Consider the following 20,952-nt stretch of genomic DNA (forward strand, 5'->3'; position numbering starts at 1 on the left):
GTTTCCCTACAAGAGGAACCACAGTAGCAGACTTCTCACTCTCTTGGATAAGGAGGACACTGACAATGGGGGGCATTTCACAGCCAGCCAGCACCAGTCTTGAGCCTCGGAAATCTGAGAGAACACTAGGCTTTGGCTTTGGTAGTGGCTAAGAGTGGAGACGGGGCTCTGGACAGGGAACGAGGTCTTGGCTGCGCCTGCAGCTGACACAGCAGATCTGAGCCCAAGCCGACTGAGTAACCAGATATATGTGCTCCCGAGGGACCCTTTTTGCCTGCAAGATGCTCAAAGGCATCATAATTAGGACTCCAGGGGTACTGTGCATAGAGAGAAGAAGGTTCCTACAGCTGTTCCTAAACTGCCCAGCACAGAGGAAACCATGCAGGGCTAAGGCTGAAGAGGTCCTTGTACCCAGTGCAAAATGACCTGCCAGCCTCCCTTTCCATAGGGGCTGTTGGGAGAATCTGATAAAGGTAAAGAAAAAGAGAGAAAGATGAGGAAGACCAAGGGCTTCCTGAGTGGACTTTATAACCCACCCCTTACCCCAACTTTTCTGACCTTCATTTCCCCCTACCTTATTTGTTTATTTTGTTTTACAACACAGGGTCTCATGTATCCCAGGTTGGCCTTGAACTCTTGGTCCTCCTGCCTCCATCTCCCAAGTGCACTTCTACCTGACCTGTGTCTTCTCACTGTACCACCCACCCTGACAGCGATGGCGACCACAATGCAGAGTTAACAAAGCTGCTACCGATAACAGCCATCTGGGGAGAGCTTCCTCTCAATGTGCCCATCGCCCAGGGCAGGGCTATTTACACACTTGGCACTTGGTGAAACTTTCTGGGTGTTGATTTCACCACTCGAAAGTTCTCCATAATATTAATGATAGAACGGGGCCTTGCTCACACACGATCAGCCATCCTCCCAGGGGCCCAACCGTAAGGACCAATATGTGCCCAGCTTACTCACGTAGAAACTGAGACACAAAGAGGTAAAGACACAGCCTACAGGTTGGGACAATAACAACAATAATAATAATAATAAAGAAGGGAGATGTTTGAACTCAGGTCTGACTGCATTTGAAATCTTTTTTTTTTCTTCTCCAAATTGTTATTTTGTAGCTAACAAAAACACTATAGTTTCTGGATTATCCATGCCATCAGTGTGTCAGGGCTGATGGTGAAGGTGACTTTGGATACAAGCAAGAGGAGGCTGCCTGTTGATCGAGCAGGAGGAGCCCAAAGAGGCTATAAACTCTGTCCTTATCACTGGAGGCACCGAAGAGAGACTATGCCCCCATTCCTCAGGGAAATCGGGGACTGAACTGCGGGTGCCAGATGGAGACTGGACAGCATACTGAATCCCCAGTGGCTGCATACATACCTCACCAGGGGAGCCCATGAGGCAGCGACTTAGCAGGCTTCAGGAAGATATTTGATTGAGTGTCTAGGCTGAACTGGGAGTCCAGAGAAGCAAGGGCTGAAGGACCATCTGAAAAGGGAAGCATCCCCCTCACCTAAGATGGCGGGAGCCTTAGGAGCCTCTTCGGCAAACAGAACACAGGGTCCACTTTTACTCTGTGTACTTTGCTGCGCAACAGGGAAGGCTGGGTGTGTGCAGGACTGTGTCCGGCAGGTCATCCCAGTCGGCTTCCTCCCTGGGCTCCTCCAGGAAGCCTCCTTTACTTCCCAAAGCCAAAGAGCCTCTCGCCGAGCTTTGACTCCGGAAAAGTCTTACCTGCAGACCACTGTGTCTGCACCTACCTGTCCCTGTCCCTGGAACGCTGGGACGGGGCTACCTTTGCAAGTTCGAGCACCCAGCCCAGAGGGTGTGGTCCTGTGTGGGTAGGTGCTCAGCGACTGCTCACAGACAGGGCCTGCTCTGCTCTATGCAGGACAGACCGTAGGTGGGGGAGTTGAGGGGGGGGGGATGGCAAGGAACGCAGCCACCACGGGGAGGAAGTAATCCAGGTCACCAGGTTGGGAGGAAGGCAACCTACAAATGCTTCCTGCCGCTATGAAGTAGAGGCTGGGGCTATTTATAGCTCACGAGCCTTCTGCTTCTTGCATTGAAATGCAGGGCCGGGCATGGAACAAAATCCCGGGGAGGCCTGTCAGTTTTAAATTCTATTTACTGATTGATTTTTACAAGAAGACTGGAAAGCCAAAGAGAGAGAGAGAGACGCACCCTGGCCCTTCTAGCTGAGCAGCAGGCACTGTGCTGTCCCTGTGCAGCCTGGCCAAACCCGCGGCCAAAAGCAGAAGGGCACTTAGTTCTAGACCTGACCCTAGAAATCCGAGCGAGGCCAGCTGGTGGAGGTCCTTTCGAATGATGGCGACTTCGGCTCACAAAACAGTGCCACAGCACAAGCCTGCTTTAGTTTAAACAAGTCTCCCTGCACACGTGCGTGTGATCTCTGTCTCTGTCTCTCTTTGTCTCTCTCTGTCTCTGTCTCTGTCCTCCTCTTCTGAAAACAGCCCCAGGGTATTCTACATTTTTCTACTCTTAGAGCAAAGAATAGGATTTCCCTCACTTTGTATTGTGTGCTGTGTACCCATGTTGAAGCGTGGTGTGTGTGTGTGTGTCCTCGCACACTTGCAAGGACATGAAGGTGAATTTGTACATCAGGAGGCCTGAGGTCCATCTCTGGTGTCATTCCTCAGTTGTCCATCTTGTGTTTTGTTACAGGGTCTCTCAGTAGCCTGAAACTCACCTAGCAGGCTGGGCTGGCTGGTCACGGAGCCCTGAGAATCTGCATGTCTCTGCTTACACAGGACTAGGAAAACACCCATGGGACACCACACCTGGCTTTAAAAAAAAAAAAAAGAAAGAAAAAAAAAGAAAAAGAAAAACACCCAAAGTATGTTTTCTGGGCCTTAAACCCAGCCCTGAAATTGATTTTATTTTTATTTTTATTTTTTTCTGTGTTTCCCTTAAGTTTCCACTATGGCTACACCCTGTCACCTGAGCATGTGAGCCCCTGGGAAGCCAGCGCAGCTGTTTATCTGCTGGGTGTGCAGCTCAGAACTCTGAGAACAACAGGACCTTCGGAAGTCTTTCCTGGGACCACACAAGAAACCTAAGCACAGAATCTGGCACACTGCAGTGTGTGTACTGGAAATAGTCCATGTGTTGGTAACTAGTGTCAAGGTTAAAATGTGGAGCCGGGAGATCGCCAGGACAGTGCTTACCCGGCAAGCATGTGGCTCAGTGTTTGGATCCCCAACACCAAGTAAAGCCAGATGTGGTGGTGCACACTCACTCTTGAGGATATGTACGTACACATACATGCACCGTGCAATCACATAGGCATGCACTTACACACACACACACACACACACACACACACACACGCAGTTAAAATGATAAATGGCCACTCTGCTTTCCCTGGAAGATGCCCTATGCTAGGACAAGATCACAGCCCAGGGTGCTCAGAGCCAAGATTCAACCCATCCTGTCGTGACAACCTGGGTGGGAGGGATCCATGGGTCCCATGTGATAGGAAGAGAGAACCAACTCCTGTAAGCTGCCTTGACTTCCATGTGTGCAGCGCCATGCCCTGCTCCTACACACAAAATCAACTAATAAATGTAAAAAACAAAGGCTTTTTTTTTTAAATGATGAAGGGTAGTATGGGACAGTGGTTAGACTGACAGACTCAAGGCCCAGGTAGATCTGGATTTGAAATTACCGCTGAACGATCTTGGGCCAAATTCAAATCTGTTCTTTCTGTGCCTCAGTTTCTCCATCTGAGCAATGGCTGTGACACTGTATTCCCCTCCCCATCTGACACTCTGGTGACGTGCTTGGCGTGCCTGGCAGACTGGGGCACACACCTCCTGTTTGGAGAAGGAAGAATTCAACAGTGGGAACAGTTCAGAATCCCAGAATATCAGCACTTTCCCTTTGAGTCTTGATTGTGACTCTTCCCTGGCTCTGGTCTGAGGGGTGCTGGAAACTCTGGCCAGCTGCGCCCTGAACAAAGGTGTCCAGGTGAGGGTAGCGATGGCAGAGGAGCAGCTGATGCCCACGGAAGGAATCCTGCTGATACTGGACCCTGGAGGCAGGGTCTTTCTCCACTCACCCTCCTGGAGAAGGAGTCTTGGGGTGTGGGAAGACATATTTTTTCTTATCTAAGCCAGGTTCCTGCACCAGGGCCCGAGGTGTGGCCCATGAAGTTGGAAGGGGCCAAGCCACACTATCTCACTCTTAGTTCAAAAGATGATGTAAAGGCCCCAATATGTAGCGCTCTGGCAGGAATACAAATGAGGCTCTCCTACTTATTCTAAATATTTAAAAGTTATAAATCAGGGCTATTAAATAAAATATGTTCGTTCCTTCTATTCTGAGAAATATGTCTTCATAATGACATAATGACCTTGAAGTCCAGGGCAGGTTCAAATTTAGAATCCCCAGAGTCCTGGGCCTGATCACCAAGCGAGGAGGGTAGAGGATGTCAGCCATAGCTCTACCCCTGGTCTCCACGCCCAGCCCCCACTGCACACCTGTCTGCACCTGCACAAAAGTTCGAGGCCACCTGCACCTACCTCACCTGCACAAAGGTTCAAGGCCACCTGCAACTGACAAGTTTAACAATGTTGTAACTCAGGAAAAGCCCATGTTTGCTATAGAAGGGAGGTGGTGATAATTAACCCTACTCACATAGTGCCTGTTACCTGGCTAACTCGTTCAAGCCCCTCAGTTAGATAACCACAGGGAAGGGCTCAGGATATATCCACTGGCTCCTGGCTATTCAAGTAGGGAACTCTGGGGTCCCCAGACCTGAGACTTGACCCAGCATAAGAAGGACAAATGGCATGTGCCTTCCAGGTTCCTCATACCTAGGTGTGACGTCAGGCTTGGTTGGAGGAGCAGACAGGAGCAACCTGGCAACCTCATATCAGGCGAAAACGGGGACCAACGACAAAGCCAGCAGCCACCTGCAGGTCACTGGGACAGTGCCTGATCCCTTTGACACTGTGGCTCAATTTTTACCAAACTCTTTTACAAATCCAGAGATTTGACAACTCCTGGGGGGAAGGTGGTGGGCCTGAGGGGGTTCGCCTATTCGCTTCCCCCCCAGAAGGCCCAGATTTGGGGGTTCAAATTTAAAGACAGACCCAAGGGTCTGCAAGTCTGGCCTGATTTTGAGCCCTCTCAGGGGGGCTGGAGACATACCACTGGGGCCAACCCCACCAGCCTCAACCTTTAACTAAAGAAAAGTTTTCTTTCTTTTTTTTTTATTTATTATTTTAATTTTTTAAAAAAGACTTAGACAGTCACCTCTGGAGAGAAATTATGGGTTTCAAGAGCTCTTGACAAGGAACCCCGTTCCAGAAATGTAAAGCCGGCATTTTAAATCTGGTTCTTATTCACTGCTGGAAAGCATTAGAACGAAGATTACAAATTTAATAATGTAACACGGCAGGAACTGGCCCGGCCTCGGCTCTGCGAGAGTAATTTGTTTCTGCCTTCCAGCGGGCACTTCCCTGCCTCCTAGTATCACCAGATCAGCCTGGTGACACACTCCTGACTTTTCTCTGGCGCTCTGGCCCACGCAGCAGCCTGGACATTGGCCCATCACAGACCTGGCGCAGGGCCCATGCTGGGATGGAGAAGTATATGTGAGAGGAACCACCGTGTGCAAAGGAGGCCAGCCCTGACCTCTGCCTCCATTCCTCCCCGTGAAGCCAAAGAGGTCTTTTGAAGATTTGCAAACCCCAAGTCTGAGTGTCAGATCCCATACCTGCTAAAGTCAACAACAGGGGCTCCAACTGCCCATCAGTTCAGGTGCAAGATTTAACTGTGAAGTACGGCCCAAGGCTACCCCATCACCCCATCAACCACACGGTCCTTTCTTTGGGCTTTCAAAAGGCCAAGTCCTTTCTTACCTTAGAACCCTTGACAGCTGCTGACAGTGGCAAGAACTAATATCTCTTGAGCATCATGCCTTAGGCACTGGGTGAGGGCCCCTCTCTCCTAATGGCTAACTTAATGGCAGCAAAGCCAAGAAGCTAAGCTGGGACTCCAGAGACAGGCAATGAACAAGGATTCTGCCTCTGCGCCCTACTGTGTGATCCTGAATGGCCCTTTTGCAGATGGTTAATGTTGTCGGTTGCCAGTGGAAGCCTGGAGCCTGGCTCTTGACTCCTGACTATGAAGCCCTCGGTTTCACCATGCCCCATGTATTAAAAAAATGTTTGAAAGACACCAATTGATGAGCAAAATCTATCCATGATTCTATCATGGACAGTCCTTAAGCTAATTATTTCTCTCTCTCTGTGTGTGTGTGTGTGTGTGTGTGTGTGTGTGTGTGTGTGTGTGTGTACTCATCCCTCCTGTCAGCTAAGCTGTCCCCTCTGTCCTTCCCAGGCCCAGCTCCCTTGCCATGGCCTGTCCTGGCATGCTGCCTCATACGGTGCTTACCACAGGGGTGACGGAACCATCTGTTGTTTCTTAGGGTTGTCCAATACCCCCTCCCTCAGACTCAGAACTCCATGAAGACAGAGAGAGGGAGCTGGTCTTGGGTCCCTAGAATAGGGCCAGGCAACAGCAACCAAGGGAGAAAGCGAGGAATGAGGCGCTGGGGAGGGAGGGAGAGGCTAGGAACTGCCTGTCCTAAACAAGTGCCCCCGGGTGGGACACAGGTTCACCCTAGTCCCTGGAGAAAGTGAGAAGCAAAGGACTATGGGAACTCACAGGGCAAGTGGAGGATTCCAGCTGTGCTTCCCAGAGGAGGGAGGGGCACTCCAGAGGAGGCCAGCCCAGCAGGGGCGCAGAAGCAGAGACCATCAGCTGGGGCTGGGGCTAGAGCTCACTGGCAGGGCACTAACTTAGCATGTCCATCCAGAGTGTGGCAAACAACAGAACGGGATCAGGTATAGAGAAGCCATGTTGAGCCAGGAGCTATCAGATGCTTGCTATAGGCAGAAATGTGCAGCCAAGTAATCCGGCCCTGGCCTGTCCATCCTTCAGCCTTCTCTCCAGGGGGTTTCTCTTCTAGTGGTCAAGCAAGCCACACCCCTAGCCACAGTGAGCTCTTGCCAATCCCCCAATTCACACCCCTATCCTGACGAGACCTCTCTTACCAGCACCTGCATTTCTTTGCCTCTGGGCTACCCCCACCCCTACAACCCCATTCTTCTAGAAATGGCGGCTATGCCCACTCTGGGTGCCCACCCCAGCTCTCTGCCACTACTAAGGAAGCCGACGCATAAACAGTCCACCTCCTTTGTTCTGGGTAAATAATTCAAGTGTGTTTTCTACCCTAGAAATTCAAGTGTGTTTACAATCTTACGGGTTCTCAAGCTATAGCCATTAGTCTAAGTTCACTTGTCAATAAAGTTTTATTAGGATCCAGTCTCAGCTCATTTACATATAGTCTGTGTGGCTGAAATGTTGGGACAGAGATCCTGGACCTGCAAAAACCAAAATATCTGCTGTCTGGCCTCTCTCATTACAGTTGTGCATGAGCCAGTGTCCCCAGAGTCTCCAGGAAGGCTCACCTCCAGTCTTCCTCACTCAGGTCACCAGTCTAAAGATGTGTGGTGTCCTGGATACCTCCCTGCCTCCCTTCCTTGCCTCCCTCCTGAGTATCCGGCCACTTTCGTAAACTGCATGCACAAGCCACAATTGCTATTTGACTTTAATCCTGATCTCAGAGTTTATACCTGAAGAAACCCAAACGTAGACAGCAGGGTAATGCTGTCGTCCCCCTTTTGCAGAGGACCCCTAAACCAAGACCACGTATCCTTATGCATACATCGCTTCTTCCACAAGCCTGGGGGCCATTGGTTTCTCTCGGCTACTCCACCATCAGCCAACTAGAGCCAAGCTCTGGGTTCTTGGGGCATCTTGAACTCTCTCGGGGGTCCCTGCTGCTTGACAGCCACATACTCATTCAGCCAACATGGAAACCAAGGTTCAAGAGGAGAATGGAATGCCCCAGGGTCATGTAGCCAGCAAGCTGGCAGAAATGAGATCTCAAATCAGATCACCCTATGACAAACCAGCTCCTTCCCACCTCTCCAACTTGGGAGAGGTTCCATGGGGTTCTGGGAGATGGAGTGGACTGAAATCCCTTTCAGCATGGAGGACTCTGTCTAGAAGATGCAAAGTGGTAATCAAGGCAGATGCACTTAGGTAATCAAGGTGGCACTGGGAAAGAAGCCCCGAGAAGTCTCAGGTACACCCATGTGTTCCAGAACAATTAGAAATGCTGTGCCGAATGCAGGAGTGTCCACGGAGCTGGGTTCAGGCTGAAACAGTAAGTCTTGCCCCGGTTTTCATGAAGCAAGTGACCCTGGTCAAGACAGGGGTTAAGCCAGAGATGCATCTCATAGATAGGCCTCTTGAAATAACCAGGCCCACCTCACGGAACTACAGACAGGGGACATACTGCCATTGCCAAGGTATGACACAGGACAGAGCTGGGCTCACCTGGTCTCCCTACCCTAGTCAGAGATGTCAGTTCCCTGACAGCAGATGTCAGTACCCTGGACAGACCCTTTTACCAAGCAGGACCCTCACCCCACTAAGTGGCTGTTCTATGAAGTCACACCTTTGCCTGGTAGGAGCTGCCTGGCCATGGAAGGCCCTGGCCGTCTCCCCAGCTATGTGACTACTGACATGGATGATCAGAAGGCTGGTTCATGATGGTACTGCTCTCAGCACAAGCTGCTGAATACCCATGGCGGCTCCTGTGTCCCTTGACCACCCATATTCCTCACTGTTGCTTCTACTACCTATCATCGGACAAACCTAAAGCTCAGGCTAAGTCATGAAGTAGAAGACAGAGTTTGTGCAGCTCCATACTGAGTTCGAGTGACCTCCACATTGCCTCCTACCTCAAACAACCTCCAGGACCCTGAAGTATCATCTACGTGCTAAACCTTTCCTTGCAAGAAACTCCCGGTTCACTGCCCAGTTTGAAGGTCCCACCTTTCCAACACCGATGTACAGCTTCCTGGGGTCAGGGGGCTTGAGGGTGGTCTAGCCTGGGCTGGATGGGCCCCCAGAGACTCCTGGTCCAGCATGGTCTTGGGCCCAGTCACATGAAAGATGTTTCTCAAGACGTGTGCCGAGGAACTAATTAATTTTCATGGCAGGTCCCAATTAGTGACACATCCTCCCACCCGGGCCCAGGGTGACTGCAAGTGGCATTTTCCAGGGACACTGAGTGCTGGAGATGTATGGTTCAGACATGAAGCCTCAGGGGCCAGCAGGATCCATCCATCATAGCACATGGCACATCTGGGGTCAGAGAAGGCTCTGAGTCACGAGTGTGGGAACACTGGTGCTGGTTCTGGCTTTCTTGGCTGCCTGCTGTGAGGCTTTGGACAAATGAAGGTGCCTCTCTGGTTTTCATCCAGGACAGCCCATCAATTAAGGGCTTAAAAACGCTACAACAGAGAGTGTGCACCAGGCTCTCTATAAAGCACTTGACAAATCCTGATTCATTTCATCCTCATGACACCTTTGGGGTGGGAAGGGACTCTGATAAACCCACTTTACAGATGGCTCAGAGTGGTTGTGGAGCTTGCCCATGGTCACTCAATCAATGCATAGCAGAGGCAGGATTCAAACTCACACCTTATGATTGTGAAGTCTGACTCTTATCTATGTCATTCATCTGGTGCCTGTGCAGCCCTCACAGAAGGCTCAGAAACAGACAGTACCTTAGACACTTAGTTCCCTTTGATAACAAGAGAGTAAGGGAACACTGGTAACCTTAAAGACTACCCTGGTGACCTAGGTGGTGATGGCACACGCCTTTAATCCCAGCACTTGGTAGGCAGAGGCAGGTGTAGCTCTGAGTTCAAGGCCAGCCTGATCTACATAGCTAGCTCCAGGGCAACCAAAGCTACACTGAGAAATCCTGCCTCAGAGGGAAAACAAACCAAGATGTCATGGTGGCCGTGGGAATGGGCCCATGCAGCGGCGGCTGCAGGAGGTGCGTGGACAGTTTCTCTGATGTCCCGTGGGGCTATTCCGCTCTTTCCAGCACAGATGTTGTCATTACAACAGTAACAGACCTAGTTGTGAAGGCTGGTACCAGTGCTCGTATCCGGAAGTGAGCAGGAAGATTCTATGATGGGGCGTCCAGGAAACTCTCGGGGGATCTTTATACAATAAATTCTAGACTCTGCATATGCATACGCTAATGCCCAAACTCCTTTTTCAAAAAAAAATTTTTTTTTTTGGAAACAAGGTCGTACTGTGTAGCTCTGGCTATCCTAAAATTTGTCTATAGATCAAGCTGGCCTTGAACTCTGAGATTCCTCCCCACCCGCCTCTGCCTTCTGTGTGCTTATTTTTAAAATTATTCAATGACCCACCCACTAAAGATCAGCTAAAGAGGACCTCTGAATGAAGGGACCTGGGCATTAAGTGGGAAGTGAGGTCTTTTCTCTCTAGAAGGCTCTACCTGCATCTGAACCACACCCAACAGCCCAACAGACTCTTGTCTGGAAGACAGGGACACTGAGTCTTGGGAGTACCTCGGGAGATGGCTCAGTAAACCAACTATGTATAAAGACCTGAGTCTAGCTCCCAAAACACACATAAAATGGTGAGTGTGATGGTACACCCTTGGAATCCCTTGAATCTTCCCAATACCTGGAGGTAGAGACAGGTGGGTCCCTGAGGCTCACTGTCCGACAGCCTAACTGTAAGCTCCAGGCTATGGAGAGGCTCTGGCGAAAGAAAGAAAGAAAGAAAGAAAGAAAGAAAGAAAGAAAGAAAGAAAGAAAGAAAGAAAGAAAGAAAGAAAGAAAGAAAGAAAGAGAGAGAGAGAAAGAAAGAGAAAGAAAGAAAGAAAGAAAGAAAGAAAGAGAAAGAGAGAAAAGAGAGAGAGAAAGAAAGAAAGAGAAAGAGAGAAAGAGAGAAAAGAGAGAGAGAAAGAAAGAAAGAAAGAAAGAGAGAGAGAGAGAGAGAGAGAGAGAGAGAGAGAAAGGCTGGGGGGGTGGGTACCTGGGCCTGGCTAGATGATGGCTGGTGGCTCTGTCTGCCCATTTAGCTCTAGAGGCTGCCTTATGGGTCGGAGAGGAGAAGTCTGCACAGCAGTGAACAAGAACCTCTGTGTCTCCTCTGGTCTTGGCTGTGCATGCATGCATGCATGTGTTCATGTGGGTTCATGTGTATGTGCACATGTAAGCACATGTGCTCTGGAAGCCAGAGGACAACCTCATGTGTTCTTCTTTAGGAACCATCCATCCATCTATCTTTCTCTCTCTCTTTCTTTCTCTCTCTCTCTCTCTGTGGCCATGCAAGCCTGTCACCTCATTCCAGGACGTCTACAATGACAGGAAAGGCAGCAGCTTCTGCTTCTCCACAAGAGGCACAGACAGCCTCCATCCTCACAGGATTCTATTTTATGCAGCATTCTTGTAACCAGACCAGTTCTCTACAATGGACTCACAGCAGCGATGTACACTCAGGTCACTGCTAGCCCAAGCTAGCCCTCCAAGAGTGCACTCTCATCCGCTTCGGACACACCCCACAAGCAAACAGGTCCTAGGAGCCTTGTCTTGTCTTCTTGTTTTGAGTTTTCTTTGGGCCAGATAAGAAATGTATTGTATTACTCCACAAGGTACACCTCCTGCTAAACCTTCCCTAGAAACGGGCCAGCCTGTCTCAGAAGCATCTCAATAAACTGACTCAGCCGGCCCGTTGGCAGCTCTTCCCAGCAGTGTGCCTGCTGCATCCATGATCCCTCTGACTTACTTCTTCCCAGTCGAGGCTGTCCTCAAATGAACCGTGTGCTTGCACACATGGCCCTGCCTTCTTTACATCAATGCAGGAGAGGACAGTGCCCTGTCCCATCCAGTAAAAGGTGCTCGTCCTGGCCCCTCTGAGATCCCAGAGCTGCCTGTGTCCAGCCCTCAGCTTGCTGCGTCTTCTAGGACATATTGGCCTATCCATTACTCGTTCACATGGCTTCTCCGGGGATGCCGGGAGATCACTGTAAGTCTCACACAGCTGAGCTTCTTCTGGATCGGAGACCATGAAGAAACAGGAGGGCCTACCAACAATAGCCAGCACTGAAGCCTGAGACAGAGGAGACGCATTTACAGGACTTCCATTTGAGCCGAGGACATGGCCCAGTTGCTAAAGTCCTTGCCACAAGAGCATGAGAGCCTGAGTTGGATCCCCAAACCTACATTAAAAAGCCACATATGTAGGCATGCTTACAACCTCAGTGCTGGGAAAGTGGGGACAGGCAGTTCAGCGACGGGCTAACCTAGCACGCTTGGTGAGTTCCAAGCCAATGAGAGACCCTGTCTCAAAAAATAAGGTTGACAGAGCCTGAGGAATGACACCTGAGGTTGACCCCTGCCCTCTACACACTCATGTACACACACGCATGAAACTTCCCAAAGATACACACACGGAGGAGGAGGAGGAGGCGCAGAGACAGAGAGACAGATAGCAAGGGAGAGGAAGATGGGGAGGGAGGGAGTAGGGAGAGAGCTGGTGTGTCCCAGAATCGGGGTGTGTGTATACAGTTCACCTGTGAACAGACCTAGGTAATGCTGGGACTCACTGCTCAAATAGATGGGACAGCCATAGTAGCCACCACTGGCTACAACCTACTGTGAACTGCGTATTAGACACACAGTTTCTTTGATCCCAGCCACTGAGGCCACAACCCTGCACACCCAGCTCTGGAGACAACGGACATTACATAATCCGTCCCTCAAAACAATCTTTGAGATGTGGTCTATGGTCATGGCCCATTTTACAGAGGAGGAAATTAAGTGCAGAAAGGCAAAGTGGCTTGCCCCAGAGTCCCCCAAGGTCAGTGCGAGTTAGAAGAAGTAGGGCAAAAGCAAGCATCCGCAGACCCCCCCCCAACATTGTTATTAGACGCGTTCTCACGACCGGCCAGGAAGAACACCACAGACCAGAATCTTCTGCGGCAAAGCTTTATTGCTTACATTTTCAGGAGCCAGAGTGCAAGAAGCAAGAGCGAGCGAGAAGCAAGAGAGCAAGAAGCAAGAGAGAGCGAGAGGCAAGAGAGAGCAAGAAGCAAGAGAGAGAGAAAACGAAACCCCGTCCCTATTAAAGAGAATTCTCCTTCGCCTAGGACGTGTCACTCCCTGATTGGCTGCAGCCCATCGGCCGAGTTGACGTCACGGGGAAGGCAGAGCACAACACAACATGGAAAGAGAGCAAGCCGGGGAGCAGCAAAACGCCTGGCCCAGTCCCACAGTATCTTCCAGCATCAGCATCAACACTGTTATGCCGTGTACTCAGCCACAGCCACTCGTTTCCAAAGATGGGGCTGAGGAGGGGCTCTTAGCCTTCACCGTGCCTCTTACATAGGGGCGGGAGGGCTTTCCTTCCCCACTCTGGACCCCAGTTCCCCAACAGATGCTCCAGTCACTCCCAACCAGGCTGTGATGACATGACCTGACTCCTCACCTGAACCAACCTACTTCTGTTCCCCAAAGCCCCAAGTCACACTGACCTCAGGCCCTTTACCCTGGAACATGTGTAAGAGCCTCCTGCCTCCCCGTGGCTGGGCTCTTTGTCATTTCAGCTTCAACTCTCCTTAACTGTTGCTGCCTCGGCTTTCCCGGACTACTTGATGTCATCTCTTCTCTCGTCACTTGATACGATCTGAAAGTATGTATTTTTAATTGATTACATAGTTATTGTCTCTGCCTCAGACCAGGACACAGAGCCATGAGAGCAGAAGCCATGTCTGACTTGCTCCCCAGTTAATCTCCAGCGCCTAGACTCAACAGTCAAAACTCTGGACCGTGCGACCTTGGCAAGCCATCCAGCACCTCTGAGCCTCAGTTTCCCTCTTTGCCTCATGAGGAGAATGGACCATACACTACATTCCAATAGCCCTTCTAGGACAGCTTGTCTTAGAAAGCCAGATCTGGAACCCACCCAGTTTGGTCATCCAAAGCAGGCAGCTAGCCAGGGTCCGGGTAGTGGCTACCCTGTCCCCACCTCCACCTGTGTCCCTGCCTAGCCACACAGCCCTCTCACTCCCCCACCACAGAAACTGTTAATGAAGTGCGCACTGCTCGATGCGATGCGGCTACAATTACGGGGGCTAAGAATAAGGCGCTGACATCAGCCTCGTCAGTTTCCAAGTGAATCAGAAGGGGAGGGGGGAGGAAGGAGGAGGGGAGTGGTGCTCCAGAGCTGTCAAGTAGAAATAGCACAGCGTTAAATATAATCCAGTCCTGGCCTACATCATTCCGCAGAGGCAGGTGACGGCTGGGCCCTCAGGGCCAGGGCAGACAACTGGATCCTTCAAGGAGGTCAGCACAGCCACAGATGCTGCTGGCCAACTGATGGGGACCATCCAGGAATGGTGGCCTGGAGCAGGCTACCAGTCAGTCCCCGGGGTGTTTATAGAAGCCAAACAGACCCTTGTACCCTGGCCTTTGTCATTTGCAATTGTGACAGCCCCTTCCTACATAGAAGGAACTCATCTCCAGCACTAGAAGGTAGCCTCCAGGGAAGTATGGTCGGGCTAGGATCACCACCACCCACAAATGGCTCTCGCTGAGTAGGATTCAACATCTGTAAAATGGGCACATGTGCGGCAGCAGTCAACACCTCTGTTGCTCCACAACTCTGAAGAAGCCCTTCAGTCATTTCATTTTGTTATCTCCCTGAGAGATGCTCGGACCAAGATCATTCTCCTTCCCCCAGCCCAGGAAGGTGAAGGGATTGGCTTAAGGCCGCAGGACCTGAAATCAAATTCAAGCTTTACACAAAAGGACCGCAAATGGTACAGCCCCTGGGAACCGGTGGGGGCGGGGCTCTTTTCCAGGAGTTTTTTTTTTTTTAAGATATGAGATGATGGATGTTGAGTAGAAGGCTAGAGACAGAGAAGAGCAGCTGGGGGTGGGGTTGGGAGGAGTGGGGGTGGGGGTGGGGGTGGCCGGAGGGAGGCTGCCTTCCTGTTCCACTCTCCCCCACAGTCCAACTGCCCCCAACTCAGCCTCCTGCTGGGGTGCTGGAGAGTGGCAAAGAGAGAAGGGCTCATTATTCCCCAAAAGGAACCAAGGTAGATGGAGCTTTCTTCTCTCTCCCCACCCAGCAGAGTCAGGGGAAGCTTGGTGCAAACCAAGGAAGTTGGAGCTAGAGGAGGGGAAGGCAAAGTCCCCAAGGAGGGTACTAAAGGAAAGAGCTCTGGGGGGGGGGTCAGAGAAGACCCTGGCAGCAGCCTGAGACTTGCACATGTGTGTGTGTGTGTGTGTGTGTGTGTGTTCCCGCACCTGGCTCTCCTGAGCTGCTCCCTTTAGGATGATCAGATGCAAGTGCCTTGATCTACAAGTTCACCTGGCGGCTCAACCTGAACTAGAGAGGCACTTGGCTTGAGGCACTACCAGGCTTCAGTTTCCCAAATCTAGAACTCTTCCCCGTCTCAAATGTACAGGAGGTCATGAAGCTGGGTGTGGTGATGCAGACCTGTAATCCAAGCTCAGGAAGCTGAGGCAGGAGGACCACGTGTTTGAGGAAAGCCTGGGCTACACAGTGAATGTCTGGCCAGCTATGGCTTCTTTGTGAGACCCTTTCTCAAAAGCAGGGGAGAGATTACAGTTCTAGGTGGTAAACTGGGGGTGTGGGTCATAGATGGCAGAGAAGAAAAGGGCACAGGAAGCGGCCTCCAAAGGGGGGGGGGAGGCTCTAGAGCCTAGACTCCTGCTTTAAGGTGGCCGCAAAATGAAGATATGATATACTACAGCCTCCCTGCATCGTGCACGCAGCCCAGCCCCCCTTCTGGCTCTGAAGGACTCACTCTGTTCCCACCATTTCTGGGGGAAGGGGTGGGGCAGCAGGACATTCTGTTTCCCAGATGAAGCTCAGGTCAAATTTCAAGGACAAAAGTTAGCAGTCGGCCTGGGAAAGAAAACTCCGCCAAACCCTGCAAATTTAGGAGGGAGGGAGAGATCTCAATGTGGTCCTTCCAGGTGCCTGGGGGGTGCGGGCAGGAACTGAAACCCTGATTCCCCCTGCCAAGAAGATCTGTCTGGCAGGAAATGGGTAGCTTTACATCCTTAAAGTAGCTCAAACAACCACCTCCATTTCCCCTCCGTTCAAAACCGGGGGTGGGATGAGGGCTGTGGTACCAGTTGTGGATCCCACCCACCACACTCCCCTCAAGAAGATTTGGTCTGAGCGGAAGAGGGAGGTGCCATGAAGGGCTTTCCAGCCCAGAGATGTGGCCTAAACTGCTAGGAAAGGGACTGGTAGCCGGCTGGTGTTGCCATGGTAACTTCCTCCCTGAGCTGGATCGAAGCATCCATCCTATGGGCAAATCAGAGCCGGTTGCTCCAGCTTCTCCGCCCTACTCCTGGGCGGGAGGGGTAGAACTAGCCGCCAAATCACTTGGTCGGGCTCAGGAACACTAAGCCTAAGGTCCAGACCCTGATGTAACAACTGCTTTTGGTATCCATTAGAAAGGGGATACGCCCCTGCTCTCCATGTACACCCCAAGTGACTGGTCTGTGGATGTACTACAAATAAACCAATTAGAAAGAAGAGGAAAAACGATAAGCCAGAATGCTCCCCACCTTCATCTTGCTCCCGAGCCCCTGAAAGACCCACCTTTTAAACACTTCAAAGGAGGGCCCAGCTCTACCTCTATAAACTACCACGCTATAAAATTAGCCGATTAAAATAATGACAGTTAACATTTTAAGAAACAGGATTTTCTTTTCCCAGATGCACAGGAGCCTTCTTTATGGCCATGCTCAGAGACAACTCTCACTTGTTAACAAGACAGACTGGAACTAGCACGTATTGAGACCTACCAGGTACCTACCTATCCAGGTACCGTGCTAAGACTTTGCATAGCAAGCAGCATAATTAAAGGCAAGTGTGCTTGAATCAATTTGTCCAGATTTAAACCCTAACTCCCTCACTTCCTGGCAAAGCAACCTTGAAGGACTTGCTCTGCCTAGACCTCAGGTTTTGTTTTTTTTTTTTTTTAATCTGAAAATGAGAATGTTATACAGGGTATTAATTTTATGGCGAATGTTATGAGGGAAGATTAAAATAATGCATTTTTAAATACCTAGAAAGACATGCAGTGCAAGGTAATTTTTAAAGCATTGACCCATTGGAGTCTACTGGGAGCACTGTTGTTTTTCCTCCTCATATAGGTGAGGAAAACAGGGTCACATGTCTAGCTCCTCCCCACTCTAGCTGTAAACCCATGGTCAGTGAGGCTGAGCAACAAAAGACATGGCCACAAATATCCCAAGTGTCCCTGAGTGCCTGCCTCTCTAAAGCCCCAGCGTCCTTGGGAACAAGGCAAAGCACTAGCAACATCTGAGAGGGATCCAGAATATCAGAGGCAAGATTCCTCCTGACGGGCACTGTGGTGGCCTGTGGTGATCCTTTCCCTGGGAGCCAGAGGAAGAGAAGCCAGCCTCTTCTTCCTACCCCACCGCCCGACACTCCTAAGTCCAAAGCAGAGATCTGCTCTGCCCCGTTTAAAGCTAACAAGAAGTCTCCTCCTCAGCCTATGACTCAGGAAGCTAGCTGGAGACAGCACGAGAACCTTGAAGATGGCTCTGGCCTCATCCAATGGATGGGGGAAAGATTGTGTCGACATGAGTTGGAAGCAGTAACTAAAGGGGAGGCTCTCGTGTGAGCCTGAAGCCTGTCAGGGACACACTTCAGAAATGGAGCCGCCAAGGACAGACAGTAAAAAAGGGGCCAGCAGGAGAGAGGAGGAAGCCAGAAGAGCCAAGTCTGCGCGGATCGCCTCTGGTTAGGCCAACCCCTGTGCAGGACCCCGGGCCCTAGTCTACAGTCTTTAGAAATTACTTCAGCTCAGTGCTGTTTTAAAGAAAATAAACCCAAAAGGTTTCTTTTAGGAGAAAATGAATGAGACGATCAAGAGAAATTAAACACCCAGACAATGGTCCTTACTTCCAACTTCCACCAACGCTCCTGATTATTCTTCTGGAGATGGAAGCAGACTTTCTCCCTGTACCTCCCAAGCTCCAGGGAGTCACAGGGATGGGCAGAGAGGGAGCCTGAGATGTCCAAACAGAGCCCTGAGCTGCCAACTGCTCCCCAAGGCCTCCTCACCTGGGAACCATTTTCTGCACAGTGAGATCTGGCTTTTTTTTTTTTTTTTTAAATCCTCCTCCAGCAAGAGAAGCCACTGGTGTTCTGAAGAGAGCCAAGATCCTAGTTCTGCTCTCAGCGTTGTGCAGGAGACACCAGATGACCTTGGCTTACACATGCATGCACATAGACAAATACATACCTCCCACCAGGGCCTCGGTCATCTATACACCTAGCCTCATATACACAACCCCCACCCCGACAGGTTTGGGGCCCAGGAGGGCTGAAGAAGGTGATCTCTAGGTCTCTTACAAGTGAAACCTAAGAACTGGAAAAAGCTTGCTTAGAAGGGGGAATTAGACTGAGGGTTAGAAATTCTGTTAATAGCATCAATGAAGTTGTCTTTGACTCAACTGAAACCTAAAGCAGGTCCGGCAATAAGAGCCAAGGTGTCCGGCCCACAATGAGCGCAGCATGACTTCGGAGAAAAAGCCTGTCTCAGTTGCTCCTACACACCTGTGTTCCTTGCCCTCCCACCCAGCTGGTCTCTTGAGACACAAGTAAGTGGCCGGAGGAACTTTGGGAGAGGGCCCTGCCGGCTCTATCTTCACAGATGCTCCAAGACTCCCCCTACCCTAGCTCCCATCCCTACAGCCAGCCTGATCTCCTCTCTCTGAGTTGGCTGCAGTAGAGGCCACTGCATCAGGGACCCCGCCCCGATTCCACCTCACCTGGTCTTGCTTAGAATATGGATAACTCCTCAGCTCTATGACTGGGAAGCTGAGCTCCCGAGCCTCAGGTATTTGGTCTGTGAGATGGTGAAACCATAGGCTGCATGGGTAACAACCATCTTAACTCCCAACTCCTACCTCCAGGTCAGGAGAAAAATTCCGTCAGGTGCTGGCCCTGACTGTTACCATTCCCTCACCGCCTGGCTCTGGGGGACTTTCTTCTTCCTATCTGTCTTCCTGTAAGTGACAGCCCATCACCCACCACTCCATCCCATAACAGAACCAAGACAGAAAATGCCAGCAGGCAGGGAGTAGAAACCTGAACTCTTGAATTCCCTAAACTGTAACATTTTGGGGTAGTGCATACATGATTTTTTTTCCTCTTAAGAGTTAATCTGTATTTTAATCAGTATTGAACCCACTTGTTCCTACACACACACAACACACACACACACACACACACACACACACACACTCCTCTTTCCCGCCCGCCACTTCTTCATTGACTTCAAATATTCCCAAATTATCAGTTCAAAAACCATTTCATTCCACCCTCCCACCACACAGCATCAGAGGCAGTGTTATCTGCACTTCCTGATGAAGAAACTGAGGCTCAGGTTGGCATGATTTGCCCAAGGTCACAGCTTATTCGGAGGGAATAAAGACTGGAATCGGACTCTAACTCCCAATCTTGGCACTCTTTGGGGGAACTCTCACCCAAACCTTCTAGGTACCCCCACCTGTTGTTGGATTTTCTTCTTTACCCCAAACCAAACTCACTGCTCTCTGTACCCTCTGCCTGGTCCCAGTATCCACGAGCTGGTTTCCTCTCTACCCCTGGACTGTGGCTACCAGTTTTTTTGTGGTGTGTGTGTGTGTGTGTGTGTGTGTGTGTCCAGGCCTAGAAGCAGGTTCGAGTTGCAGGTCCACAGCTGGGTTCAGCCCACCCAGAAAGGCCACTCCAGGGACAAGAACACCTGAAGTCAGGGGCACACACTGAAGGGTAGCACTGCTGTAGTTAGCACTTACACTGCCTTGCACCTCCTTGGGGAGGAAAGACCAGCAGACCCCGGACCAGTTATGTGCGGCTCCCCAGAATCTGACAAGAGTCTGGAGCCCCAGCCTGTGGGGGAAGGGAATGGAGAAACAAATCGGGACACTCAAGGCTTTGGCCTTTGAACAAGGGGGTCTTGGGCAGGGAGCCTCTGGATGCAGCTAAGACAAAGACCTCGGAGAGGTCAGGTCTATGCGCCGCTTCCAACGACCAGGGGTACGTCGGAAGACCAGGGGTGAAGCGGCCTAAAACCCGAAATCTGACTAGGGGGCATATACCAGACTTGGGTAGTGGCAAATCCTGTTGAGAAACAAGTCAGGGAGGGGGTCGCGGGGGAATCCTGCAGGTGCATATAAATAGGGAGACTTGGGTCCAGGCGACCCAAGGGCCCACTTGCGCAAGAAGGACGAGTGCAGATGCTCAAGGGGTCCCTGGGGCGCAGGAGGGGGGACAGGACCAGAGCTCCTCCTAGACTCCTGGGGTCTTGAGGGAGTGGGAGGGGCCCCTGGGTATCTATCCGAGTGGGACCGAGAGTGCAGCGGAGACAGTGGCCGCCTCTCTCGGGCGCTCCGGGTCCCCGAGGGTCCCTGGCTTCTGGACCGGGAGACAACCCCCCGGGGTGGGTGGACCGCAGCGCGCTCACCTGCGTCCTCATCATCGAAGGAGTTCATGCACGGGAAGTAGATGGCGAGCGCCTCGAAGGAGGCGGACAGGCTGAGGCGGCTCTGCGAGCGCTCCATGCCCGCGCCCGCGCCAGGAGCCTCGGCCGCGGCGGCGGCGGGCGGCTTGGGCAGCTTGGCCGCCCCATTCTTGACGCGGAGTACGGCGCGCGGCGTGGTGGCGGCGGCCCGGGGCTCCGCGGGCAGGCGGCGGGGCTGGTGGCCGGGCGCAGAGGGCCGGACACTGGCGGCGCGTGGAGCCCGAGACGCGAGGTGCTCGCGGCGGTGGCGGCGGCGGTGGCGGAGGCAGTGGCGGTGGCGGCGGTGGTGGCGGTGGTGGTGGTGGTGGCGGCGGCGGCGCAGCGCGCTCTGGCCCGCGGCGTCCCCAGCCTGCTTGCCGCGCGGGGCGGGCCGCAGCCGAGCTCCGCAGCCAATCGCCGAGGCCCGGGGGAGG

The 20,952-nt window shown here is 51.6% G+C and overlaps 1 protein-coding gene across 2 annotated transcripts in view; it reads right to left on the reverse strand.

Annotated features, from left to right (window-relative positions):
- Rims4 (regulating synaptic membrane exocytosis 4) overlaps positions 1 to 20,869 on the reverse strand; it is a 59,218-nt gene extending 38,349 nt beyond the window's left edge. For both annotated transcript variants that reach the window (NM_001376942.1, NM_183023.2), the window contains exon 1: positions 20,483 to 20,869. In NM_001376942.1, the coding sequence (NP_001363871.1) occupies positions 20,483 to 20,579 (97 nt within the window). In that variant the 5' untranslated portion in view covers positions 20,580 to 20,869. The remainder of the gene's footprint in view (positions 1 to 20,482) is intronic.
- Between the last annotated feature and the right edge of the window lie 83 nt (positions 20,870 to 20,952).

The sequence above is a fragment of the Mus musculus genome, chromosome 2 (genome assembly GCF_000001635.26).
Source record: "Mus musculus strain C57BL/6J chromosome 2, GRCm38.p6 C57BL/6J".
NCBI lineage: Eukaryota > Metazoa > Chordata > Mammalia > Rodentia > Muridae > Mus > Mus musculus.